The sequence below is a fragment of the Athene cunicularia genome (assembly GCF_003259725.1).
Source record: "Athene cunicularia isolate RWA chromosome 9 unlocalized genomic scaffold, athCun1 chr9_part1, whole genome shotgun sequence".
NCBI classification, from domain to species: domain Eukaryota; kingdom Metazoa; phylum Chordata; class Aves; order Strigiformes; family Strigidae; genus Athene; species Athene cunicularia.
Window position 1 is genome coordinate 9,123,457 of NW_020799110.1, and position 27,656 is coordinate 9,151,112.

At 37.1% G+C, this 27,656-nt stretch overlaps 1 protein-coding gene across 3 annotated transcripts; it reads left to right on the forward strand.

The window, feature by feature from the left end:
* The first annotated feature begins 457 nt into the window (after positions 1-457).
* FXR1 (FMR1 autosomal homolog 1) lies at positions 458-27,656 on the forward strand. Of its 3 annotated transcripts, none has more exons than XM_026854571.1 (16): positions 458-583; positions 4,452-4,545; positions 5,759-5,830; positions 7,970-8,118; positions 8,549-8,642; positions 9,585-9,701; positions 9,801-9,971; positions 14,956-15,034; positions 17,535-17,644; positions 18,545-18,631; positions 19,353-19,560; positions 21,200-21,403; positions 22,097-22,297; positions 23,059-23,139; positions 25,646-25,737; positions 26,639-27,656. In XM_026854571.1, exons 3-16 carry the CDS (start codon positions 5,816-5,818, stop codon positions 26,807-26,809), a joined length of 1,779 nt encoding a protein of 592 aa, XP_026710372.1. In that variant the 5' UTR covers positions 458-583; positions 4,452-4,545; positions 5,759-5,815; the 3' UTR covers positions 26,810-27,656. The 3 variants fall into 3 exon arrangements, with proteins under 3 accessions (XP_026710372.1, XP_026710373.1, XP_026710374.1); XM_026854572.1 differs by having other exon boundaries at positions 21,236-21,403; XM_026854573.1 differs by lacking the exon at positions 23,059-23,139.

The window sequence follows — 27,656 nt, forward strand, 5'->3', positions numbered from 1 at the left end:
GTATCTGGCTCCGTACAGTCCTCAATTTGGTACTTGAAAGATTGTATTGTAACTAGCACTATGGCAGCCTGTATTGCCAAATTCAATCCAAACTTTCTGTCAAACCATTCTGAAGGATGGTTGTGGGGGTTTCAGTTTTGTGTTGAGAACATCTGTAAAGCAAATAGTGCTGTGCACAGCTATCGGACATTGTACTCTGAGTTGTACTAATTGTCTTCTCATTTTATGCCTGTAAAATAGTTGAGCACACCTGTAGATAAAATAATAAACTCTGATAGTGATCTTTCAGTTGTAAATGTGCTGATCTGAGCAGTCATTTGAAACAATCCTTGTGCACTGTATTTCTTGGGCTAGCCAACTAAGGGTATCAGCAACCTCGTGAACAGTGGGATCATGTCTTGAAACTTTCCAAAATTGGAACCATAGTATTAGTGGTGGTCTGCTGTTTGGCATAGTTTCAGGTTGTATTGAAATTGCTGCCTTGTTTTGATTTCACATGCATTCTTACAATAACAATGTTTTTGTTTTAGGGATTTATCAAAGATGTTCATGAGGACTCGCTCACAGTTGTATTTGAAAACAAGTAAGTATTTTATTTTTAAAAAAAGTCATTTGAGTATTAGGTTGTTATTTCAGGTTTGTGCTTTTGGTGGTGTGTTTTGTTTGTTTTGACATTAGCATGAAGTAGATTTTGTTAGAAATGTATAGTTCTAGAAGTACAGGCTCACTATTCTCTTCACAGTCTCTGTGAACTGCTCTATCGGATTCAGCTCACCAGTTACACAGTCCTTTATGTTTTTTCGTATTTAATGATGCCTCTAGATGTGATAGCCAAATTTACTTAAAATAATCAGTGACAGAGGCATGATACTTTTACACTAAAGCAGAAAAAGGTGGAAAATACCAAAGTACTTCTATTAAATAAACAATTCTCTACATGTCCACTCTGAGGAATGCTGATTAGTGCTCTCAGAGAGGAACAGATAAATCAACCAGTCAGGATACTTCTTTCGTTTTAACTATTAAGAAAATAAATATGCATAGATATCCAGTCTAAAGACCCAACTCTTTTTTTTTTTAATGTGGAAAAGGCTGCAAATCTGGAGAAAGAATTATCCATGAGGCCTTCTTCTTTTACTATATAAACATAGCAGTTGCTAGGGACTTGTAGTGGCAAGTCAAAGATAATCCATGGGATGGTAAAGTACAAATGATACCTGTTGTTCAACATTCAGACTGATAACATTGTAGATTACCTGAGAAATTTCAGGACTAATTAAGTTATTCTGGGAGCTACATCCTCTTTCCTGTTTCTCTTCCAGTTGCTAGGTGGAGATCCTTAAAATGTGTCAGCATTTGATGTGAATATTGTTACTAAAATCTTCCAGCACAAACCTGTAGATGAGTCTTTGAGACTTTCTTCAAGAGAGGTTGCTGGGTAATAAAAATAATACTAGGGAGCATGCAAGTGTGTGTTCATAAACAGTATTTTATAATTGTGAATATATAATCCTAGGGTGGGTGTGTATATATGTGTGTACAGGTACAGTGTATACTTACATACATGTGTATAAAATTCTAGGGGGGGAAAAGAAGTAATCCTGGGGTTTATCCTTCAAAGTCCAGTCTTTGTTTCTTTCGAACCTGTGTTTCCTAGCCCTTCTTTTATGAAAAATACTTAGAAGGTGAGGTGGCAACCATAATTTGTACTAATGCTTACTGAGGTGGTTATGGAAGTTGTTACTGCCTTCTAGGTTTTCATGCCCCCATGCCAAAAGCCACCAAACAGAAAAAACAAACTGGGTCCTTCATCCTATCCATGGTCTGAGGAGATGTGACAAATACTCAGTTTCATATTTACCATGTATATAACTTTTCTTTAAGGTAGGAGGCTCTTTGCCTTCAAAGGATATACTTCCACGTGAGAAACCAAGTAAGCCAAAGGAAGTGCCTGTGGTTCACAGCAGGGGTTTTAGTTGTTGGCAAACACATTTCTCGTGTTTAGTATCCCTTTCATCCATGTGCTTTACAGAAAGTCTGGCAGCAGCAACCATGTTCCAAAAAGGATGGGCTACAACATATGTCGAGTGTTTTGTTGACCAAAAATAGGTCATATCAGAAAGTGTGGATACAGTTCTAGTCAAATTAATCTGTGATGTAGATTTGATACAGTTACCCTTTTTACTGAGTTAAATTCATAAGGGCTTTAGTAGAACCAAATTTGCCAAGTGTCCTGTCCTGAATGCATCATTGTGTTGTGATAGTGATCAGCACTACCAAAGTAAACACATCTACTCCACTAAAGGCGGTCTGAATTGTCAGTTTGCATTTTCTGCTATTGTTAACCAGTCTATGTACAGCTATTGTAAGGTTCCCAAAGTTGGTGGACTAGCACAGACAGCTAATAATGATTTTGTGGCCATAGCAATAATTAATCTCTGGGCAGATATCCTTGATTCTTTTAAGAGACAGGTTTTGGAGGTAAGGACGTGGAGAATGGACACAGAAGCTTCAGGAACTGGAAGTGTTTTATTACCGTATGAGGCAGATAATTGGATCTTGAGTTGCAGTTTTATATAGATAGGCCCGTTGTAGTTTGAAGCAGTCATATTGAAAGAAAGACTTCCCCGTTGTAAGAAGCAAGCACCTCCCTCTTTTGTAATTTGTGCCAAATATTTGGGATAATCATGCTGACTATCAGGCATCCGTTCTGTCAGATCCTCTTAGGTAATTTGTAGCCCGTCACAAGCCATTTCTTAACATCTTGTTTTGCATTTCACCAGTGAGATGCTCCAATTTTGGAATCTCTGCCATCAAAACTTTGACTCGTATTCTGAGAACTGAGCCTTGTTGCGCTTTTCCACTGTTTTATTAAAAAATACCAAAACATTTTGCAGCTGATAGGTGCAAGTCATTATTGGTCCATCCGCTTCTACTGGATGGAGCTCCTTTACATGATTAGAGATGGAACCAAAATTAGCCTACTGCAACTTTCAGTGGATTTTATTGAAGGTACAATGTCTCTTCAATCCTAGCATCTCATTGTGGGCAATTTCTGACTTTCTGTAAGCTTCCATTTGCTAGATTTCCATGACTCCAGGACATGGTTGAAATTCTCAAGAGAACTTTAAGCAGCTCATTTGTTTGCAACGTTTTTGATTCTGTTGTTCAGTTATGATTATTATGCTCACACTGTTTCTAGAGTGAAGTTTTATATTTCCTATAATTTGGGGAATGCATTTTGTCCTCAAGCCTTTGCATCTGTTAGAGTAATAACTTCACGGAGGCAGGGAGGGGAAGGAAAAACCCAAAGCCTGAGTTTAGTGACCATTATAGTTGCAACAAGGGCAATTGAATTACAAGTGATTTTTGCCAGCCCCATTTCTCAGAATTAGAATGATATTTAAATAGCATTTTATGGCCAAAATGCCTTCCAACTTCAACAGAAGCTTTCCATAATCTTCATGGGGTTTTTCTTGTTTTTCAAAGTTCTTCTAAAAAGAAAAATGGAGTGTATAATAATGGTTAGAGCAAAACTGTGGATACTTCACATCTTTATTAAGTGAGGTACTTGAGCATAAGCTGTCTTTTTGAAGAAAACATATAAATGTATCCATCTTGTAGAAAATTGCAGAAGTGCCGTTGTTCTTAAGGCTGAGACTTGTTCCACTAACTTAGGCTGCTCTGTTTTCGTTTATTATAAGTACTTACTTGCAGTAATCTGTACTGTTACAAACAGGATCCAGAACCAGTTTGTATCTGATGTGAACTTTAAGATGGGCATAAACAGTGGAATGCTTTGACAGATATTGTCCCTCAGATATTCTAAGTTAATGGGGGCGGGGTGTGTGTGGATATTTTCCCCTGGTTTTATTTCAGCCTGGGCAGAGTCGTCAGTTGAGTTTCTTACTAAAAGAGTGAGGAATGACTGATGGTATTCCATGACATTGCACAGTAGAAGGAAAAGGAATTTCAGAACACAGAGATTGTGAATTGCTCCAGTAGTCTTTATAAAATGTGTCTAAAATATACACTTCTACAAGTAAAATGCTTTGTAGAGCCCACTGGGGTAAAATGAATAGCCTTTCTGTACAAGAAGGTAAAATTTTAATTTTATATGCCTAATAATAATTGGTATTGATAAACAGATATAAAGGTATGGTTTGAACTGAAACTGTTTGCCAGACACTTAATGGGGAGTGTTAGCAAGCTTGTAGATAAAAGTGTAAAGTTTTGTTAACGATCAGAGTCAGATTTATATCTTCCCAGATACTATTTTTGTCTTGACAGGATTATTTTGTTCCTTTGCTTATAAGGTTTGCTTTCTAACAGTGAAGAAACAGACTTGATTGTATGGAGTGAATTTAAATAAAACTCAAGGTTTTTAAAAATAAAACTAAGAAAACATAAAAATTCTAGAAATAATGTGTAATGTTTTCTTCAACTTTCAGTTGGCAACCAGAGCGCCAGGTACCCTTTAATGAAGTCAGATTACCACCACCCCCTGATATCAAGAAAGAAATTGGTGAAGGAGATGAAGTGGAGGTGAGTTTATTCTCATGACCTGTCCTGATCCGTAACTGATTGTCCGATCAGGGTGGTGATGATGATTTTAAGTACATTGCCAAAGTGAAGATGTCTCTAGTGATGGATTTAGTAGGCTTTCAGTGAAACAGTGACATTTCAGTTTTTTCACAGAACTACCAATGGAACAGTCTCAAAATCTAAAACTTAGAATAGCTGAGAACATTTCAGAATTAGAACTGGTTAATTTTAATTTTTGATCTGAATGTAACTGTTGGAAATGTTTTGATGTGAAGACGTAATAAATAACAACAGATAAGATACCTGGGACTATCTGGTAGGAAATTGTGTGAATTACACTCTTCTACAGAGAAGCAGTGTTAATCATTAACGATGGATTAAACCGGGAAATTTAAAGGTGCATGTTCTGTTCCCATCTCATTGTAGTATCTTTAGTAATTAGTTTAACTTCTGCTTTTTACTTGTCTGTAAAATCAAAAGTAATGAATTTCTTTAGGATACCTTTATAGTTTTGGGTTAGAAATCTAAGAAATAATGTAGTATAGGTGCTAGGTTTTTCTGTTGTTTGAAATACATGCTATTTGTTGACTTTGTTAGAAGTTAAATGTAAAGGATTGCTTTCTACCTCACTATTGCAACATTTTTTGTTTAGTCTGCGTGCAAATGACTTTGGCCTGTCAGAAGTGTAATAAGCAGTAACTGAAACTTACAGAAGATGAGGAAAATGAAAGTTTCATTAGTCATCTGTTCTCTATCTGATCTTGCATTAACTTGGTAGTATTTCTTGAATGTGTTGTCATATGACTTGATTCATTTCAGTAGTCCTAGGTATAGAAAGTAAGCCAAGGACAAAACAAAAATCTTAACTAAGGAGTTACTTTTATGCGTGAAATTTCAGTTCAAAGTGTTTGAATTTCATGAGGAATTGCACCAGAGTAAGCGTCGAGCTGAGTTTTTATCCTTAAAAATTACTTCTGAATTGTCAGTAATATGTGCAAAGGAAATCGTTCACAATCCTTGTAGTGCAAAATAATAAAATATTGTGCAAGAAGCATGTGCCTGGGTAATTTATACAAAAATTACTTCTGTGTAGCATACTATTCCTTTTTAATGAAAACCAGAGAAGTTGGGGTGTCCTTTCTACATTATACGTGCAGGCAAGTGAATTATGTCTGTATGTGCTTTCAGTGTTTCTTACTACTTCCACTTTCAGGTTTATTCTAGAGCAAATGACCAGGAACCTTGTGGCTGGTGGCTGGCAAAAGTTCGAATGATGAAAGGAGAGGTAAATTAATTTAAAACCTTCTGATTTCATGCTGTTGACATTAAAATACAGTACATATGAAAGGTCTTTGTGATAGAAAGACTATGAAAAAAGTACTACCAATACAAAAACATGACAAAACAATTCTAACTTGAGATCACTTTGGAATGACCCATACTGTGTTACACAAGTGAGGGTTTTGTGTTTATAGCTGAGCAAGTCACTACTATTATTAGTCGTTTAGTTGCTTGGAGGATTGTATGCACATGTAAGAACAGGACTTCTAACAAACCTACTTTGTGAACTGAACTCGGTGCTAAAAATTAAGTGAAGCAATATGCTTTGCCTGTGGTTAAAGTCAGTGTTTAAACTTCATAAATTAAGCATGCTGTAGCTACTGATGTGTGGTGCTGTGGGTTCTTTTTTGTGTATGCATTTCTGCTCAGTGTAGTGCAGAGGCACTGGTTGGTTTACTTTCACATATGTCAGGTTTGTATTTCACCACTGACTCTTTAGAGTTGCACATGCAAAACAACTTGTAGATTCAGACACCCAAGTGTGTAGAGCTATGGCAGTGTCTGTTACAGTCTCATTAAAGCTTTATTTTGTGAAATTGATAGCAAGAGAGTTTAACTTCTTAGCAGGAAGGGTCCTGTGTTTTGATGCTTCTTACTGTGTTAGATTCCTAAAACCAAAGGAAACAGGGTTGAGAAAAAAAAAAATGTCCAATTTCTGATATTGTTTAAAAACTGTAAACAAATAGTAACTGCCATTGAGCTCTGTAAGGTGGTGGTAAACAGTTATCAAAGGAAGATTCTGAGTCTTGATCCGTGTGGATGAACAGCTTGTGAAGAAAACAAGGAGACAAACTGATGTAAATTATAGAGTTTGTGATTTGAGGCTTCTCTGCTTCTATTTTGTCATAAAAATTTGGAATTTAGTGTCAGTTCCTTGCTGTGCTGCTTGTTTAAAAAAGGTAGTAAAGAAAAATTCTGAATTTAAAAGCGGTTTTAACCAATTCTTAATTTTCTAGTGTTTTGGACAGAATAAAAATGATTTTTCATCCTCAGGTGGTACCTTTATACAGCATTGTCACATCTGTTATTTTATGGAATTGCCCTCCCCAGAAAACCTCACAGTTCAATTTTTGCTTCTTTGTGCAATCTTTAACATGGGTTCCATATTCAGATTTTTTTCCTCAAACGTGAAATTCACAAACAACCTCTGTATCTATTGATAGTTATCTTTGTGGTTGTTCTGATAACCAGAATGATCTTTAATTATAGGAGTTATTTTTTCTTTAAACCATATGGAGGTAGTTCTATTAAATTTAGTTGTCTGTTTAGTATTGATTTTTCATTATTCTAACTTGTTTTGTGATGTTTCAAAGCAGTTTTATGTGATTTGGATGATACCTAAGCTAAACTCAAAACTGGGAATTGGAAAATAGTGTCATGACCTTAGTGATTTACTTTTTCCTGATGCTTGAGTAAATTGTGTGTAGTGACAAAAAGAGATTTGAGGGAGGAAGAGGAGAAAGTACTGCGAGAAAGTACTGCTGCATTCCTAAATTGCGTACAGGTGGAAGGGAGGATAGGAGGAAGCTGCATCCCTAACACAAAGCCAGGCACGTGTTGGGTTGAAGTGCAGGAGTGGATTATTGGTAGCTGTATATCAAAAAGACTGAATTTTTATTTTCCTTGTGATCTTACATGATTTGCAGGTAGTTTACCCATTGAATCAGTGGATTTGCCTTTTTTTTCTTTTAAAACTATCACAGAGCAGATATTTCTGTGAAGAATGAGTTCTTTGCTTCTCTATTAGGTATTTTTTAGAATTAGAACTCCAGTAAATATCTTGATTTTTGGAATGTGAACTGCGCTAAAGTAGGTATTTAAAGAGGGACGGACATGAGAAAAACCAGTTAAAGATGCTTTTATAGGGGACTGAAATTATGCTGATATGGTGCTCTGACTTCACTGAGGTACCACATGGGTGTGGAAATACATCTAGGCTCATTTGTGTAGAATTGTAACACCGCATCAAAACAGATACATGTTTTAGTCAATACATTCACATTTTGTACTTTCTTGGTGATGCTGATAATGTCTTTGTTGTTCCTTACTGAAGTTACCATATAAAAAAAAAATTCTTCCATAGTTTTATGTCATTGAATATGCTGCTTGTGATGCCACTTACAATGAAATTGTCACTTACGAACGACTCCGACCTGTGAATCAAAATAAAACTGTCAAAAAGAACACCTTTTTCAAGTGCACAGTGGATGTTCCTGAAGATCTGAGAGATGCGTGAGTAGCTCTGCACGTTTTAATAAGGCATTTACTGTATTTGAGGGCGGGAAAACCCCCACTTGGCTTATGTTTTAGAGACAGGTCTATGAAGAACCTTAAAGGTGGCTATGGCTGCAGTAGCTGGTTTAGAAACTTGTCTGGGATCCCTGCTGAGCTTTTAGTTTGGGGACAAAAGGGAGCTTCAGGTCAACGCTTCAGGCTTGGAGAAGTGATGCACCCTCTGATACTGAGATTTGCCAAATAACCGTGATGGCATCCAGGCCACAGAGAAATAAGCTCTGGAACCATATGAAGGAGATGGGGAATTTTCCAGTTTCTGAGCAGTCATTGCTGTAAACTACTCTGAAACATTCTTGGTTCTGATCATGATATTACATGTTCTGTTTTGATGCAGCTTGTTGAAATAACAATCATTTTGTCTTCTTAGGTGTGCTAATGAAAATGCACATAAAGATTTCAAGAAAGCTGTGGGAGCATGTCGAATTTTTTATCATGCTGAAACTGCTCAGCTAATAATACTGGTAAGTAATTATTTCTATGTAAATGTTGCATCAATTTTCAGTGTATTATTTATGGGAGGTATATAGCCAGCTGGATATTTGTATGGAAAATGGTTTAACTTGTCAAGCTATGTAAATTGTGAGAGATTTAATATATAAGGAGATGCGTTTAGATTTAATCTTTGTGAATAGGCCTTTTGGAGGGACTACCGAGTGCTGTGCTGCATACAGCCTAAATTTAAGAGCAGCTTCCAGTCTCATTGTTTTTATGATTTTTGTCATCCTCAACAGAGTGCTTTTTTCACTGATAACGTGCAGGTGGCTCAAAGCTAACTCTAGCTTACTCTGCTCTGGAGCAGTAGATTTTCTCCTGTGTTACATTTTGCACTTTGACCTACTGCTGCGTTTCCACATGAAGAACTGCATTGGTTCAGCAGAGCTGTGAAAGGAATTGTTCACTTAAATTCTTCTGTCATGGTTTTCTCTTCTTCCATAAGAGTTTTCCCAGCCTTAGTTTCTCTTTACAGTTCTGTTTACTTAGTATTATCCATGTGAACCGTGCTTTCTGGAATTGTGTTTTCCTTGCTTATTTCCTAGCTCTGCCATTCAGACAGTGAATGAAAGTGTATGTGTGTGTGTGTGTGTGTATATGTATATGTGTGTATATATATATATATATATATGGTAGAATGATATTTAATTTGTTTGTCTGGGGAATATCAAGGGGAAAGAATTACTGTTGTATATCCAGCAGCAAAATCTTTAGTGTAAAATATGCTGTGAGAACAGAAAATTGTTGGTTTGCAGAGGTGGTGCTGAATTTCTGATTTGTTTTGAGGAAGAATAATGTCCATATAAGTTCTGGAAATTTAGATTATGTTTATGATTAAATAGGTTCCTGGTTTATCCTTTAAGTGTGGATTTGCTTAAAAAATGAAACTTCACGTTCCTTCTCTTTTGTAGTCTGCCAGCGAAGCAACAGTGAAGAGAGTGAATATACTGAGTGACATGCATCTGCGCAGCATTCGTACCAAACTTATGCTTATGTCAAGAAATGAGGAAGCTACAAAACACTTAGAAGTAAGCCAGAGCTTGTAGTTCTTGTTGCTTCAAACTGAGCATGTAACTGTACATTACATTGTGTGCATGTGGATGAGTCTTAATTTGTTTTCCTTTCAGTGCACAAAACAGCTTGCTGCAGCATTTCATGAGGAATTTGTAGTCAGAGAAGATTTAATGGGACTTGCTATAGGAACACATGGCAGTAACATACAGCAAGCCAGAAAGGTCCCAGGAGTTACTGCCATTGAACTGGAGGAGGATACTGGTACTTTCAGAATCTATGGAGAGGTAAGGGCGACGCTTTGTATGAGTCTAATGAGCATTTCACTTGATATCTGCTTTTAGAATGGTGAGAGCTGTGCCTAGAGCTAAGAACTGAAAATAGCTGAGTAGTTGTCCGAGTGACTATACACATGTTCACACTATGGCAGCTTGTACTACGTGTGGTTGAAATACGATGGTGACCTCTGTAAGATGTGTTCTGTCCTAATCAGTCCATGTCCTGATGCACAAATTTTATAACTGCACAGTACATCTGTCAGCCTGAGAGGAGTATCATTTGCTATTGTACTTGATCACAGGTTTTTATTCTTTTTTTCCTTCAGACTGTATATGCTGTTCTTGGTGGTTCTCCCCCTTGTCACTTTCTAGTTCCTGTGTGTGTTGCTGTGTGGTGTCTGCTCTTCTGACCTAGCCAAATGTGTTAAAGACTATCTGCTGCTTCCAACACTTCTATTTTGGCAATTTAATGCTGGCTTTGGCAAAATAATACTGGTTTGCTTTGAGTTAATTCCATTTGTGTGACTCTTACCCGATCTGTTTTAACTCTTCAGACGTGCCTTGAAATATATCTGGTCTTTGGACCAAAGCACTGATCCATTCAGAAGGCAGAAGAGTAGTGACAAAGGTGCCTCTGTTGCCAGGGCCACTCAGAAGATGTCTTGAGGGTTTCTATCCCATGTTACCAACTCAACAGGTGGCACTAACACCTGAATCTCTGGTCTTAACATTCTCAGAAATCCTTCATTGTTTACTGTTTCATGAATCTGTAATCTTGAATTATGCTCCTTGCATGTCAGGAGTAGAACCTGGTTGTGATCCAAGGGTCAGATGAAATTGGTATTGCTGAGAGAAGGCCAAACTTTTGTACTCTTCAGTATCTGCAGTTTTGTGTCCTTTCTCTGGAAACCTGAAACACTTCCAGGGTATCAGGGTGGCAACAGATCCTTCTTTGACCTCGTACTACCAGTAAATCGCATCTTAAAGTTAATTAAGATGAATCAGACAAGTTTAAATGCAGTAAAATGTCTAGTGTACTCCAGTTCTGAGCTCCTTAACATGAATGATGTGATGCTGAAACTTGTGGAAAGGTTGTGACTGTCACCAGCCTCTTACAGTAGTGCATGGCAACGATTATAAATACCAGATGCCCCCTAAATAAAAATGCCTTTAGAGACATCCAGCTTTGTCCTTCCTAGAAGCGATAGCTGCTTCTAAAAAAGCCAGGCAACCTAAACATTCCATGTGACTAGGGCTTCAGCATCTGGGTGTACTTGTCTACTCTTTTTACCTCTTTTCAGCTGAAGTTGGCAAGCAGCCAGGCCCTAATGGCTGAATACATGAGCAGACAATTTTAAGCTGAGGGATGTGTGGGAGTAGTGATCCAGTGTCCTTGACCCTGTAGTGAAGGTCAGAGGGTCTCTCATAGCTAATATTTTACATGCAGACAAAAGTTCATTGTTATTCAGGGCCGGAATCTTTGAGGGAAGGAACAGGGAGATAGATTTTAAAGAATATTGGAAAGCTGTATTAGAAGGAAGCTAAACTGTATGGGATGCTGTTTGTGCTCTTTCCTTGTCTGGTCAAGACTGCTTTGATTCCAAGACCCCTGCCCTTCTGCCTGAACTGCTGCTTGTAGTACTTGTTGTGCAGACCACAGTGCTGTGAAGGTCAGAGCTTGGACAGTGACTAGCTATCCCTACTTTTGCAACTTTGTGCTTCACCAGGAGGCCTTATCAGAAACAGGAGAGCTTCTTTTACGTTTTTGTTACTGGCCAAATTGAACTGCATTCAATTCTTGTGCAGCTTTCAACACTTGAGCTTCTCTCTTACACCATTTTTTAAAGATACTTAACTGTATGATTACTGTTCCTTTGGATAGAAGGATAGCAAGGTCCTATCTATCCCAGATTTTTTCAGGAGGCTGTTACTTCTTATTTTCCCTTTGGAGAAAACAAGAAAACTTTTTTTCCATTTGGAGCTTCTACTATTTCACTTCCATTTGAACTAGGAGAGTAATACACATTTTATTTTCTTCAAGAAAGACTTGTATCACAACAGAAAAAACATTGTTCCCTGCCATGACTTGGGAGCTTTATCTGCATGGGGGTAAGGCTTTTCAGCTGACTCCCAGAGGTAGTTTTGTTTTTTTTCCATTCGGGAAGGTCTAAAAGAGCTATGAGGACTTTGGAGAGACTTTAAAAACTTTGTCTGAGGCTGCTGTGAGACTCCCATGACAGATCCTCCATTTCTAATGGGATTGCCCTCCACCAGCGTGTAGCCACTAGGTTCTACATTAGTAACTGTTATAAAACATTTCCCCTCAGATCTGCAGGCATGCAGTTCTTGTTTTACACTCACGTAGAATTCTCCTGCTGTAAAAATGGTAGGTATAATGCTGAATTTAGAGAAACACCCTGCATTTAATTTTTCTATTAAAGACTCCTCTAGGAATGTGGACATGATTGTATGTGAAATAACCAGAGCATGGTTGGACGTATAGACTGTAATTCAGTTAAAAAGGTAGTTACTAGTAATTGGAATACATTGAGGTCTTCAATCTGCGTGCACACTAATTTTTAGAGAGAGGAATTATTTTTCTTTTCCTTTTCTGAATTACTGACTGTGAGGAACTGAGTATACATTGTCCAAAGCAGCTTTATATGCTATTTCATAGCTCTATATGCTATCTGTTGTGGTGTGAATGAGTCATTCAGGTTGTACTTACGTAAAAATTCCAAGTCCTTGTGGCAAAGTGTAGATATGCATATGGGTGCACTGGAGATCTGCAGTTACTGGCAGTTGTTCATTTTCTCATCCTGATTCTGATTCTGTGAAAGCAGTCGCTGTTCCTTCATCGTTATTTGGGAGAGAACTGATAAACAGACTTCCAAGGCAGGACGTCGTGAACTCTTCAGTTGTGTCCTGTTGGTAGAGTTCACTGAAGGTGAACAGCTGCTAAAGTGTGTTGAAGTTTGTGTCATTTTAGCACTTGCTTTGAATATGCAGTATAGTCTCTGCTCCCTACAACTCCCCGTTCATCTGTGTTCCATGCTTGATGGCTTGTTTCGTTATTGTGAAAGCCAATTCATCCATGTTTCTCTTGCTATCATTTTGACCTCTGCCAGAAGTAAAGATTTACAACTTTTTTTGTTCTTCTAGTACTTCCCAATTTGATTGAAAGATGCAGGAGCTGGTGGTACTCTTATGCATGTGTTGCCTAAAAAATGACAGATGAAAGGGCAGAGATACTAGCATAAAATGAAAACTGCACAAAAGCTGTTGTTACTGACTAGATGCTGATACTTATTCCTTAATTCAATACTTCTGCTGTTGCTAATTTGAAGCTTTATTTCTTCTTTCAGCATTCGTATAGCCTCAATTAGCTGTCGGTTAATTTCTGTCATTTAATAATAAAGCTGTAAGAGAGCATTTATAGGAGTTCTCCCCACTAACCAATGACACTGTCCTTTGTTGGAAAATGCTGTGGATGAACTATGGCCAGAAATCTGTATTCTTGCAACATAGAGGTGGTATGATTAGGGCAGATTCATTTGCGCAGCACACCATTTTAGTGATCACTGTAGAGTTCAGGTTGCACTAGTGTAATTTGCCTATTGTTACAGGAGAGAGTTTGTTTGAAGGTGCTAGGTATTCAGGCTTAGTTTCCTGTCAAGCATATAAGACAGGAGAGGAACAGAATAATTTCTGTAGAGAAAACAAGAGAACTTCCTACCTGTTAGCCAGCTCTAAATAGGCTTGGTGTGCCCTGTGTGCACACTCCTATACCTTCCTGCAGCGCCGTTGCTCTGAAATCCTCCCTTTGCGTGACTGCTGCTGGATTCTCCTGTGGAGCACTGTGTGCTGAACAGAGCCTCCTAGCCTTTCTGCAGCAAGTCCCGTTCCTGAAGTGGGTCATAGGGTGGGCAAGCCTTCTGAGTGTGCACACACCTGGAGGAGTTATGTCACTCTTGGCAGCATTTATGCACTGAGGATTAACGTCTGTGTGCAAACAGTACTTGGTATTAAGACTTGCATGCAAAATGGATCTATCTGTTACAAAAAAGGTTCTTATTTAGGCTGTTCTGAAAATCCAGTGCACCTTTCTTATGGAAAAGGCTGTAAAGCCAGTCACTGCTTACAGTGAGCCTGTAAAGTTCTGTGGAGAGGTTGTCCTTCAACCTTGGAATTGTCTTATCTTTATCAGGTGACATAATCTTTAGATACTGTCAAGAGACAAACGAGTCTAAAATTCATTTTCTCCTTCCCCATTTTTCCACACATGGTCCTCTGGGAAATGTAATGGTGTGTTACATGTTAATGACGTTTAAAATTGCAAAATCAAATTTATATTGCTGACAGTATCAATGGTAGCACAGTTTCTGCTGAGAAAAAATGGATGCTTCCAGTTAAAGGAAAATGCAGAGGGTAAACTATAGTTTTATGGCTTGCCCATCTAATCATTCACTGAGAAAACAGAGAGAGTTTCAGTCAATGTAGTATTCTTGTAAAATTAAGTTTCTATGAATGCTGGTAGGACCTCTTAAAAATTTATTTTGAGTTAGTATGGAATCTTTATGGTAATTGGATTGAATTTTTTATAAATGGTCTCTAGACTTGAAGATCTTGTCTTGATTTTGGAGAAAATTAACATAATTAGCTGTTTTTTCCCAATTAATGTCTCCCAGAAACTGCTTCAAGATATATCTGTAAGATATTTTACGTCTGGGGTTTGCTCATGATAAGCTGCAGATAATATTTTAAGTGTCTTGAAATAACATGGGAAAAGTTGGTTTATTCATTACTGATGCTTTGCTTTGCTACTGAATTTTGTCTCTGGGCATTTTACTCAATTCAAAACTAGATTAATCTTGTCTCGTTTGCTTTCTTTGGAAATAAGTTAGATGTTTGGAAGACTTGCAGCTGTTGCTACATGGTTTTATTTTTAACATACGACATTTACATTACATTTTTTTAAAAAATTCATTTCCAGACTGCTGATGCGGTAAAAAAGGCTAGAAGTTACTTGGAATTTGTGGAGGATTTTATTCAAGTTCCCAGAAATCTTGTTGGTATGTAATACTGCTAAAACTTAAACTTGGGGAAAGAGAGCCTAATCAGCAATGACTGTGCAAAGAAGATTTAGATGCCAGTATGTTACTTGATTTCTCCATTTAAATAGAAAGTGATTAATCTTTTTAAACTATATGTACCATGGAATTAATAAGAAATTACTTATATTATTGTTGAATAATACTTTGTCAGGATTTTAAGACCTAAAATGGTTTGATTATGGACTTGTACTGTCTAATTTAATGGTAATATTTGAAGTTCAGATTCTAGTAGAACAATTATTTGCTAAACTGACTGCTTAGAAATGCTTAAGCTAAACTCCAGAATTTAATATGGAAGTACTTACACTTGAGTTGCAAGAATGACACACGACAATTGTTATGTCAGTGCTGCCTTCTGGGCTCAGGTTTGTTAGAGATGGGGGCTGGATGGGGTTCAGCTGCTCTATAAACCAGCAGTGCTTGTCAGTCTTGTCCTCAGGCTAGAAATGGGCATTTTTCCATGTTTCAGCTTTATGAAGGTGTAGCTTCCCCAGAACTTCTAAATGCACATTATGGTAGCTGCTGTATCATAAGATACCTAAAGGTGCGGTTAATCTTATTGCCCTTCAAGAGAAAAATACATCTTTCCCTAGTCCAGTCCCTCGTTCAACTCCTCGTGTCCTGCTGCTTGTGCTTGTGAGTCTGGCAGCTTCCTGCTCTGCCTTACCAGCCCGCAGGCAACGCAGGCGTGAAGGGAGTATCCAGAGTGCAGGTGTTCTACCTCATTCAGTAGCGGTTTGGATTATCCAAAGGAGAAGTTAAAAGATGTAGTTGAACCTCCTATGGCTTTGGGCTTAGAGCTTGCATGTTATGGATAATGTAATTTAAATATTTCATGTGCAAACTCTTAAAAACTTAGACTTTCAAGGTTTTATGACTTGAGCAAATTAAGGTGTAGTGTTTGGGGTTTTTTTATGGGACCTCTTCAAATTACGTATTTGATGCAATTTGATGATTCAAATTAGTTGTTTGTTTGTACCTGAACGCATTTTTTTCTGTAATCTTATTCAGCAAAGCTAGTTGAACTTTGCAAAATCTAATATTAATGCAAATTGAGTTTTTGAGGGGTTTCGGTAGCATTCACTAATGTGAACATACTGATGTAAGAATCGTGACACTGGTTGTAGTAATGTGTTTAACTGAAAATGCTACCTTTACACAATTACAGTACCAATTTATGGCAAAGGCAGACATCTTGCCCAAATCACCCATGGTAATATATGCAAGCAGACATATATTTAGCTACATTTTCTGAAGACGCCCAAGTTAAAAGAAGTGTTGTGATCGTTAATGACTCAGATTGAAGATACCACACTATCCCCAAGGCATTTCTTTCTGTACCAAGAACGAAGAGTGCCATCTGCTGAATTGCCAGTTTCAGCTACTGAAGCTTCTTGGGACTGAGGACTTCTTGTCAAATACTGGCTAACCATTATCCATAGAAAAATGTTTAACACTATAGTGAGTGTGGTTTTTCAGTAGTAGTAACAGGATCACTGTGCAAAATTAAATTGTAGGCATACAGAATGATTAGCTCTAACATGTCTTTTTAAGACAACAAGATAAATAAAAACCTGCTGAGCTATTTGAATTGTTTAGGGAAGGAATCAATTTTTAATGCTTCTTGCACTTTATATAATGTTGACATCTCCTGTAAAGAATGTTCCTTACAAAGTATTCTGTCACACACGTTTGGCTGTTACACTGTTTTTGCAGAGGTTCTACCTTCCTTCACTCATAACTTAAACATTAATGTTTTTGAGGGCCAGATATCTGTAGCTTGGATGAAGAAATTTTTCTGCATGACATTGGCTTAAGGAAGAGCTCAAATCTCTTAGTAAGGCAGCAAAGGAGTCACTCTCCTGAGATGTAAACATGCAAGTTCTGAAGAACCTTTTGGTTTAGATACCACACATTTCAAAACAAATATTTTAAAGGTAGTATGGATAGTACTCATGTTCATTGTAAAGGTAAAATTAGGTTTTAAAAACAAATTATGAGGTTTTTTTTTACTTTTTAAGAGGCTTCCAACGATGTATATGCCTGTCAATGTCAGGAAAAATTGATTGAGGGTACATGTAGAGTCAAGGGGTGCAAATAATTTTGATATATACATTTAAAATAGGCATTTGCAAAAGTTTTGAGCCATTTTATTCTTAGCCTGGATCTGTTTGAAATGTGTGTAGTGGTGATCTTCATCAATGCTTGTCATTCTATGCAGATATATATGTGTATATATAAAAACTTAATTCTGGAAGTTTTCACCTCTTCTGGCACATTGTGGAGTTTCTTTGGGTTTTTTGAACCTCTGAATTAGGAGAAAGCTTTGAGATAAAGTGAGTGGTAAGGAAGAGTCAGGTGGTTGTTACAATTATGTTATACGTAACTTAAAATATCAAGAAACCCATTAAGATGTTTTGCACATGGGTGCAAAATTAACCATTCTTGCCCTCTGAAGGAAAAGTTATTGGAAAAAATGGAAAAGTGATTCAGGAGATTGTAGACAAGTCTGGAGTCGTCAGGGTGAGAATTGAAGGAGATAATGAAAACAAACTGCCCCGTGAAGATGTAAGTACTTTATTCCTTCTTCCTATGATTAGGTTTTTATTTTCAAAAAAAGTCATGCTGAGTCTTTTAACAAAGAATATGTAGGAAAATATATGCAGAAAGTGAGAATTTCCGGGAGGTGACTCAAATGAGTTAAAGTGCTACCTTACGGCATCAGAACAGGATTGCTGTTTCATCTCTGCGTCATTGTGCAGTTTATAAATAACAGCCTTCGTGCCCTATGCACCCTTTTTTTCATGGCCGTGTTACAGACTCCATGTTTTAGTGATTTGGGTTGTTTTCTAGGATATATGTTTGTGTACTATGTAATGAAGCCACTTTTATAACTATTCTGTGGATAAAGAGAGAGCAATTTTAAAGTGTTTTTTCAGACTAGCATCTTGCAGTAAATTCTGGATGAAACAGGTCAAGAAAGGTTTTTTGCTGCTTCAGCGAGATATGTATTTTAGCTGAGTAACTAATTTGGGGTTGATAGTGTTTACATAGTTTAAATATATGAGAACATAAGATAAAAACTTCTAAAGGTGTTTCCTCTTGTAAAGCTGGTTTGATAAATCACTGGACACTTCTTAGTAAACTATGGATACTTCTACACACCTGCTGTGATAAACACAGCAGTGGTGTTTTTGGGGGGAATATAAATGCTCTACGTCAAGTAACCTCAACTGCCAGAATAGCTTGTTGGGAAAGCTGGACAGTCTTAAATCCTTAACGTATAAAGCCCTACCCTCACCCCAGTCTGAGACATTTCTAGTGCATATTTGCAGCCTGAGGGTTACTGTCTTTGCTTGTTTATCTCACTTTTGTAACTTAGGGGTTTTCTTAATAATTTCAGTAGAAAGCGTTGTTTTCTTTATAATGTTTTTTTTGAAAATAAGACTTTACATTTTGTTTCTATAGGGAATGGTACCATTTGTATTTGTTGGTACTAAAGAAAGCATTGGAAATGTCCAAGTTCTTTTAGAGTACCACATTGCATATCTAAAGGTAAGTGTATTTCAGAAGAAAGAATATCTGCAGGAAACTTTGGTTGAAATAACAGAATTTTTGAGTAACAGCTTTCGGATTTGCAGTTGCTCTGTATATTGGGATTTAAGGTTTGGGGCCTTGAACCCACCCTTGCCCATAGGTGTTAGAGGTCTTTAAATGCATTATCATGGTTACTTAGAACTGTCAGTCTTGAAAGGATTGAACTGTAAATAACACTGATTTAAGAGGTGTTTGGGAAGATAATAGGCTTTTTTTTTTCTCCGTTAGTGTTCTGTTGTCCCAAGGTTAATGCTCTGTTCGGGTAGGATGGAAATTCTAATAGTAACACACCTGATACTGTGTAGTATTGGAACAATTACCCGTGTAGATTAGTCGCCTTTGCATGGAGTTGTGTTGACTTAATAAAAATAATGAATGAATTGTTACTTTATCAGTTTACTTTTATAAAATTTTGACTAGAAAATATGTGGTGGACTGTAGATAAGAAGAATAATGATAGTCTTACAAAGTCTTCTAACATGTTGATTTAAGAAAAAGGTTTTAGATTTCTTGCAGAACTCTTATTTGGATTCTGTTATTTGCAGTCCACCTTCAAGGTAGTGGTAACTCTTCTATGGGAATGCCATTTTTTAAGATAACTGCATGAACAATGGCATTTTGTGAAGGGAAAGAACATTTCTTAATCAGCAACTTTTTGGGTTTTTTTCCTTTTATGTAGGAGGTAGAACAACTAAGACTGGAAAGGCTCCAGATTGATGAACAGTTGCGTCAGATTGGTATGGGTTTCAGACCTTCTTCCGCTAGAGTTCCTGAAAAAGAAAAGGGTTATACAACTGATGAGAGCACCCTCTCCTCAGTGCAAGGTTCCAGATCCTACAGTGGAAGAGGGAGAGGCCGCAGAGGACCCAATTACACATCTGGTTACGGTGAGTTTTCTTGAGCATCTGTTTAGCAAGTCCTCAGGATTATTTTTGAATTCGTAACTGTCTCTAGATTTCTGTTCAGCGTAGTTTAGTGAATGTAAGGTTGAAAACTTTTATTTTTTACATAGCTCATAACACCTAACTAGATTTATGTTTGTGTTGAAGTTAAGGTTTAAACTGAAAAAATGAGCAAGCTGAACTCTGGTAAGATCTTGTTCTTCAGGAGTAGTGGTTACATCATACAAAGCTGGGAAAGAGAAATTGCCATAGATACTCTTCAGGAGACACAAGTTTAAAAAAACATCATTTGGAATTAGCATTATTTGTTTTGGTTAGGAGAGCAAACACTTGTCTGTGATCATGGCTATTTTAGGAATATATTCAAGAAGTAAACCAAAATTTAAAATGGAGACAGCACAAAATCTTTTGGTTTTTTTTTAAGTTTGGTCAGGATCTAACTGGATTTGTTTAAGATGTAGTGAGGTATTCTGATGCATTTTTAAATTAATGAGGAGCTGCTGTTTGTTTCCCTAGAGGTTGCACATTCCCTTTTCATTCAGCAGCAGCTCCCCAAATGGAGACAGTCTGCATTTGAATATAGACATATTTCACAAAGAAACGTAGGTTCTCCAGTAAACAGAAAAATAATCTATTTATTCAAAATAGTAAATTAGTTTTGATCACCTACATGTAGCTCACTTCTGTTACAAGATCAGACACGTTGTTCTTTGGATTTTATAGTCTGTCACTGACTGTAGCTTCCAGGATCATGCCACGTTGGTCAGGTTGATTTTTGACAATAATGCTAATGTTAGTTCATTTTTTACTATTTCCCAATGAATTATTTGACTAAACTGCAATGAATGTTGTTCAATTTGTTTATATACACACAGACTTTCATTTACTGGGTTTTTTCCCCCTAAAATGGTGGGAATTGCATGTTAGAACCACACGGGTCTAAATATCGTTATTCCAGATTGGTTATTAGGGAGAGTTCCTGGCTGCTTAAAACAAATAGGTGGTGTTGAATTTTCAAGTAGTGAAAAGCTATGTGGGTTTGCTTAGTGCAGAGATGGTGGAATATTATGGACGCGATTTAATATAAACAGTTAAATTGCTCAAGCAGCATTACAACAGCCAGAAGAGGTTGCTTAGCAACAGCCACCAGCTATAAGGTGGCGAAGTTGTCCTTGGGAATTTCAGAGAAGTTGCCTAGAAACTGCACCAAATGCCTGCAGTGTGTACACAAAGAGAGGAAATACTGTTTAATCCTTGATTTATCTGTGTACATGAATTACAGGTTTTTGTAATCTTTGAGCCCTTATTTTGCACATTATAATAATCTTAAATTGAGAATCTTAGAAATTTAGGTAACATGCCTCATCTATATTTTATATATACGTATATTTTTATACATCAGTGTGTATATATATATAATATGAGATTATATACCTCTGTACTTTTATAAGTATATATTAATAAGTTTATACATGATATATGTAAAAATTACATCTAGATATATTTATACACATATATAAAAAACCCAACCATGCTGGTTGGAAGACTTTTGTGAGGATCTGACACCAGAATATAATCCCAAATTTCATATTCATTTCCAATTTTCTTTTCCTTCTTGTACAAGGTACAAACTCTGAGCTCTCTAATCCCTCTGAAACAGAATCTGAGAGAAAAGATGAACTTAGTGACTGGTCCTTGGCAGGAGAAGATGACAGAGAAAGCAGACATCAGCGTGACAATAGACGACGTCCTGGAGGACGAGGTCGTAGTGTATCTGGAGGTCGTGGGCGTGGTGGGCCTCGTGGTGGCAAGTCATCCATTAGCTCTGGTACTGAGTTTCACATGTATTTTGAATTTAGCTTGTGTTCCTGGAAATTTTCTGTATAACCTATTAGTATTTTAAAATACTCCATTTTTTACGTTATGATCTTAATACGTTGGGATTTCCGTAGAATTGTGTGGTAGCTTCTCATCATACATTATATTGTTAGATTTTCATTTGTTTAATGCTCACAGTGATCTTCATCTCCTTCCTCTACCACACACACATAATATTGATAGTAGCAAAGTTTATAAGTCTTTGGCATGTTACCTATGGCTGCCTTCTGGGTTAAGGTTATGTTGAGGTACAGAATGAGAGAAGAAATCATAGAATGGAAGTTGTCTTAATGTTTTATCAGATTTTGACTGCGCTAATTCATAACAATTTAATAGTATCAAAAGTACCATGCTGCTCTGAAATGAAAGGTTTATTTTACACATTTAGCAGTTTTGAGTATAAGTTCTCCAAATGTCACCTTGGAAGCTTTTGTGTTGAAGTAGTACAGGTGCCTGTTATGGTGCCTTGAAATAGTGTTGGATTAGAGTCAGAGTGAAATCATAAATACTGTAGTTCTGTGTAGTACGCCATTTTGTAAGGTTGCTTTCTACTTTGAAACTTCCAAACACAGGTGTAAGTTAGCCTGGATATCAAATTATATGTAACTACAGTATCTTAGATGGAAATATTTTGTTTGTTTAGTGCTTAAGGATCCGGACAGCAACCCTTACAGCTTGCTTGATAACACAGAGTCGGACCAGACTGTGGATACCGATGCTAGTGAATCTCACCACAGTAGTAACCGCCGTAGGAGGTCACGCCGGCGAAGGACTGATGAAGATGCCGTTCTTATGGATGAAATGACAGAGTCTGATACAGCTTCTGTTAATGAAAATGGTTTAGGTATGTAAACAGTTGGATGATAGTCCAAGAACAAGCTAAGAAAAAGTGTGTTGTCCATGTAAACGTAGTGAAACACTTGTTCATTTTTGTTAGTGATGAATTGTTGTTCTGTTAAGGTTGCTGTCTGATTAAAGAAGGACTTCCAACATGGCTCTGCCATGAAATCTCCTGTTTACTGAGCTCCGCTAGTATTTTCATAAGCCTTTTTTATAAAAACTGTGTGATGGAGACACCAAAGACTAACTTGTTGTTTCCTGTTAGTACTGCTGTTTTCATAGAAACAGTGCTGTTGGATCAGCATTCTGTTTGTCCTTGGTAACCTCAGTCTCGGTGTAGGAAAGCTACTTCAGGAGCTGTTAATTTGTCTCTACCCAGCTTCTGCTTAAGTACTTTCCCTCAGTAAATTCTCTTGATATTCACTGGGACAAGAATATAATCTGTTGCTTAATAATACAGAGAAAACCCTCTTCTTTGATGGTTATGTAGCTAAAATTTGACCTGTGGTTGGTTACTTAAATTAAAACTGAGATCATTAAGCATATGCCTAAACATTTTAATGAGCTAAGAGCAAAAAGTAGAATCTAGCTTTTGTATTATTCTGTGTGCTTTCAGTGTAAAATTATGTTTTTCTTTCAGCCTGTCTTACTTAGCCCGTCTCTTTAACAGAAGCAATTATAAGTGCCCCATGCTGAAACCGCTGAAGAATTTACTTATTTATTTTTATCATCAGAAATAGTTCATGGTAAACTTTGCAATTGCAGATGATAGTGACAAAAAACCCCAGCGACGCAATCGTAGCCGCAGGCGTCGCTTCAGGGGTCAGGCAGAAGATAGACAGCCAGGTAATTCGAGTGGAGCTGTGGGTAATCTCAGGTCAAAAGCATGAGAGAATGTTGTGTCTGCTGTTTTACATATAGCTGCATAATATAAAAAGGTTACTCAATAACTAATAAGACTACTAGATAAAGATGAAAGAGATTTCTTCTACTAGGAGAACTTATAAAAGTTCTTAATCTGCCTAATGAAACTAATTTATAATGTCTAACTTCTCGCTTGGACATACGAGTTACGCTTCTGATCCAGCTGTCAGTGAAGTCAATAGCCAAACCGCTGTTGAGTTCAGTGGCCCGGGATCAAGACAAACATGAAGGTTCATGGTCTGCACTCACTTGCATCTGTGCGCTTGCACGGGATGTGACACGGCCTTTTCAGCGCGGGCTGCGCAGCAGCGGTGGAGTGGCAGGATGTGGGTGCCCTGGCAGAGCTCCGTGAGGGAGCTCACGCGGGATCTGCCGGTCCCGCGCTTGTATCGAACTGCTGCTGTCGGTCCTCGGCTTTTGTGAATATTTGTAAGTCATCCACAAATTGAGGGTGGGGAGGAGGAGGAGGAATTTAAATGAAATTGCATGTTTCCAATTTTTTTGTTGTTGTGGCTTGTTGCATTTCTTTTGTGTGTACTAACACTTGAAATGTTAAAGGTGAACTAGCTAATTTTCAGTATAATGCCCTATTTAAAAAATGCTTGTACATAAAGGTCTTCTAGATTGACAGGTTCAAAATTTCACCCTTATTTTTCTTTCTTAGATTTGTGGTTGCTCATACAACATTTGATTAAGAAAACAGTTGTTGAATTATACTAACAAAAACTTGGAGGAAGATAAAAACCCCTAACACCCCACCCCCTCTAAAAAAACCAAAACCCAAAAAACCCCAACCAAAGTAACCCATTACTTCTCAACATTCTAGTTTTGTAACAGTGATGGAAGTTATAAAGGGATGGAAAAAGTAAAAATGGATTTTAGTGTTTGCTTCTAAAAAACTAATTTCAGCCAGCAACATAGAGATGTTAGTCATCTCCTACAAAAGCTGTGATATTTCTCTTTTAAATTTAAATATTCTAAGAACAAAACAAGATTTCTCTTTTTTTCTGTTGATGACCTTGATCAAGATACCATTTTTCAGTTTGCATACTAAATATTTCTAAATACAACAGTAAGAGCATTGGTAGTTAGTTATACTGTTTTTGTGGAAAATGCTCCAATAATTTAATCTCTTCATAAACACTTAGTAATTGTATAGTGAGTGAAATTAAAAAATAAGGAACTTCCCCCCAAATGCTAACAATGTACTTCAGTCATTTAGTCGTATTATTTGAGTTAAATTGCTACATGTTTTGGGTTCCTATTACATGTATGAATGTTAAGAATTGGTGTCTTACACTGGGTGCATAAAGCATGCTTCATCCTTACATTAGAGGAGTTGGGTACAGAACCTCATTTTAAAGAAATAATTCTCCTTGTGCAGAAACTCACTTGGTCTTGACAATTAGGCAAGGACCCAGCTGTAAGGAGTCCAGTTACTGTAACAGAAAATCTGTGTTGTACTTCCTATTCTGATTTAGGTTTCATGCACAGTCAATTCTTAAATCCAGAAAAATAGTTCACCTGAATGCATGATAATACTAAATACAATTTGACTGTACCGTTCCATAGATAATGCTTGCCAACTCTAATGTGCTTTAGCTTGTCAAAGATGCAAGTGTATATTTAAATTTATAGTACTATGTATTCTAAAGATAGAATTGACTCTCAGTTGGTGTGGTTACAAGAGGGCAGGATAAGACAAAGCCAGGCTACAAGAACATGTGCTGAGGTGGTAAGAAGAAAAGAGGTCAGAAAACCCCTGGCCAGCATCCAGTAAGTGTAGCCCTAACAGTGCAAACAGGGCTGTCCCGCCTTCGAGCGCGGGCTCGCCCCTACCGAGCTGCATCAAGTGTCTGTGCACACACCACGGCTAATCCACCCCCCCGCAAGCCAGAGTTAACTCTGTGGATTGCATTTTGAATACCAGGAGCAGGGTGAGTTCTCTGGCCAGTTGCTTCATGAAGTGACAGAGATTTGAATGCCGCTTTATCGTAAGTGACACAATACTCTGAACCTCCCCAAATCTTTTCGTATTTTAATTTACTTCCATTTTATTTGTGTGAAATTCTTCACTACTCAAGATAGTAAAACCCCAGTGACAGATTCTGTACTGTGAAGAGTCTGCAGTCTGATCTCTTCAAACCCAGTACAGAAAGCCCTTACGTTCTGTAAAATTTACAATTGGAACAAAATTACTATTTTATTAAGATTCCACCATCAGATCATCACGTTACCATTGATTTTAGTTACAACTGTGTTTAACAGAAACAAATTGATCCTTGCTATGTAGTTGATACCTGTAAGTGTGAAGGCCTTTTGTGAGATGTCTCCCAGTTATAGTGTAACTTGTACAAAAGACATATGAAGCTAAATGCTAAATTAAACTTCTGACAAGAGCATCACTATAATCTTTTTCCTTGAACAGTAACAGTAGCTGATTATATATCACGAGCTGAATCTCAAAGTAGACAGAGAAACCCTCCAAAGGAGACACTAGCCAAAACCAAGAAAGAAACGGTAAGAATAATTTTTTTTTAATGTATGTTTCCTTTTTTCTCTTGACTTGCAGCAAAATAGCAAAGGAATGCTTCATATAGATCACACTCATTTGACTACAAATGCAGTTGCCTTAAGAATAAATGAAAAGCAAAAATGGCCCAGAGTAAACAGAACTGACTTGTAGACTGTCACTGCAGACTTTAGTGACCAGTGTAATGCTCAAATTAACTCTTCAAACATTTTAAAATACTACACTTACTAATGTATCATTACATAGTAAAATGTGAAAATTATCCATGAATGAGTCTTGAGAACTAATCCTTAAAACAATTTATAGAGGATACTAGGTTGCATGTTTAGTGACTTGTACAAACTATTATACAAAGAATCAAGGTTAACAGAGATTGTGGGTTTGAGATTTATTCTCCTTAAAGGACCAGAGTGCATTACATGTCATTAATAATATTCAGAACTTCATAAAGCCAAATTCCTTTACTTCTAAGGTAACATTGAGTTTACCGCCACAAGTTATGTCCGAGTTTAGCAAGACAGGAAAGATCCATTGCTGTATGATTAATACAATCTAATCTTACTATAGGCTTTGAAAGGGGTATAAAACTCAGCTTTTCAGTTAACTTCATGGGCTTAGACAAACTGAAATTGTGAAGTAAAACATGGCGGGTGTGTTGGGAGTGTGCTGTCTCAGGGTTACCTTGGCATGAGTTCCTTGGAAATGTCCGATACTCAAGTACCCTGTAAATGACAAAGTCAGAGGGTGCTGTAACTGATGAACTGCTGACACAGACAGACCAGAGGTGTTTCCAATTGCATAGCTCCTGTGTGAGCCAGAGGGAAACTTAGACCTATGCTCCATATTTTTATGGAATTTTTAATATTATCCTGGTTTTGTTTTTGCAAGGCAAAAGATGCGATTGATGAAAACAGCCCTTCCGAAAAGGCAGTGAATGGTCCTGCTACAACCTCTGGGGATGAGCCTTCTAAACTACAGCACAGTCCTGATGAAAAGAAAGTTACTGTTCAAGAGGATGGAAATAATCAGGAAGAAGCAGTGCTGAATGGTGTTTCATAAACTGAAGTTCCTAGTTTACAGTTCTTTTACATTACATTTAAAATAGTGCTTGTATAAGCTTGCCAAAGATAGAATATGGATCGCCAGTCTTGACACCGCACTTTCAGTTCCTCCATTTTGGAATACAGAAAGGGGAGGGATCCTGAAGAAATCATATGTTAAACATACTTTGACACCTACTGTGTTATAAATATATCATCAGATGTGCCTTGAGATAGTATATGTAACATTTAAATAAACAAAATTGCTGGCTATAGGAAATGTTATTTTGTTTTCAAAATATGGCAAAGATGTGAGGGGGATCCCTAACATAATACTCTTTATGAAAGCATTAGCTGCTTTTGTTACATTTTTAATAATATGCAACCACTTCTTCACCTGAGGAATACTAGAAAGAAATGCAGTCTAAAATATTTTGCACTGAAATGTAATTTCTCCATTAGTTTAGTCTGGAAACTGGTCTGTTTTAATACATGTTTTTTAAATGCTGTATGTAGAGGAAAAATCTGCAGACCACTGGAATACATTTGTTAAATTCTCATAATCTGCAGGGATACTGGGTGACATTGGCAGTGACTGTTCTACATTGAGGCTTTGTTTGGTTTATTTATTAAACTGTACAGTATTTAAAAATCAAACATAGCTTTAGTTAACACTAAGCTGAATTAGTCATGTCCATTAAGACATAACCTGAACTACTGAAAAGATCAATTTCCAGAAAGTTTATTCTGTATAAACTACATATGTTAGTCCTTAGTAGAGTATTTTTATTTTTGTTTTGGTTGTTTGATGTGCAATATGTTTTTTTGTATGCTGGTAGTAAAAGAAAATAAACTTTGATCTTCCA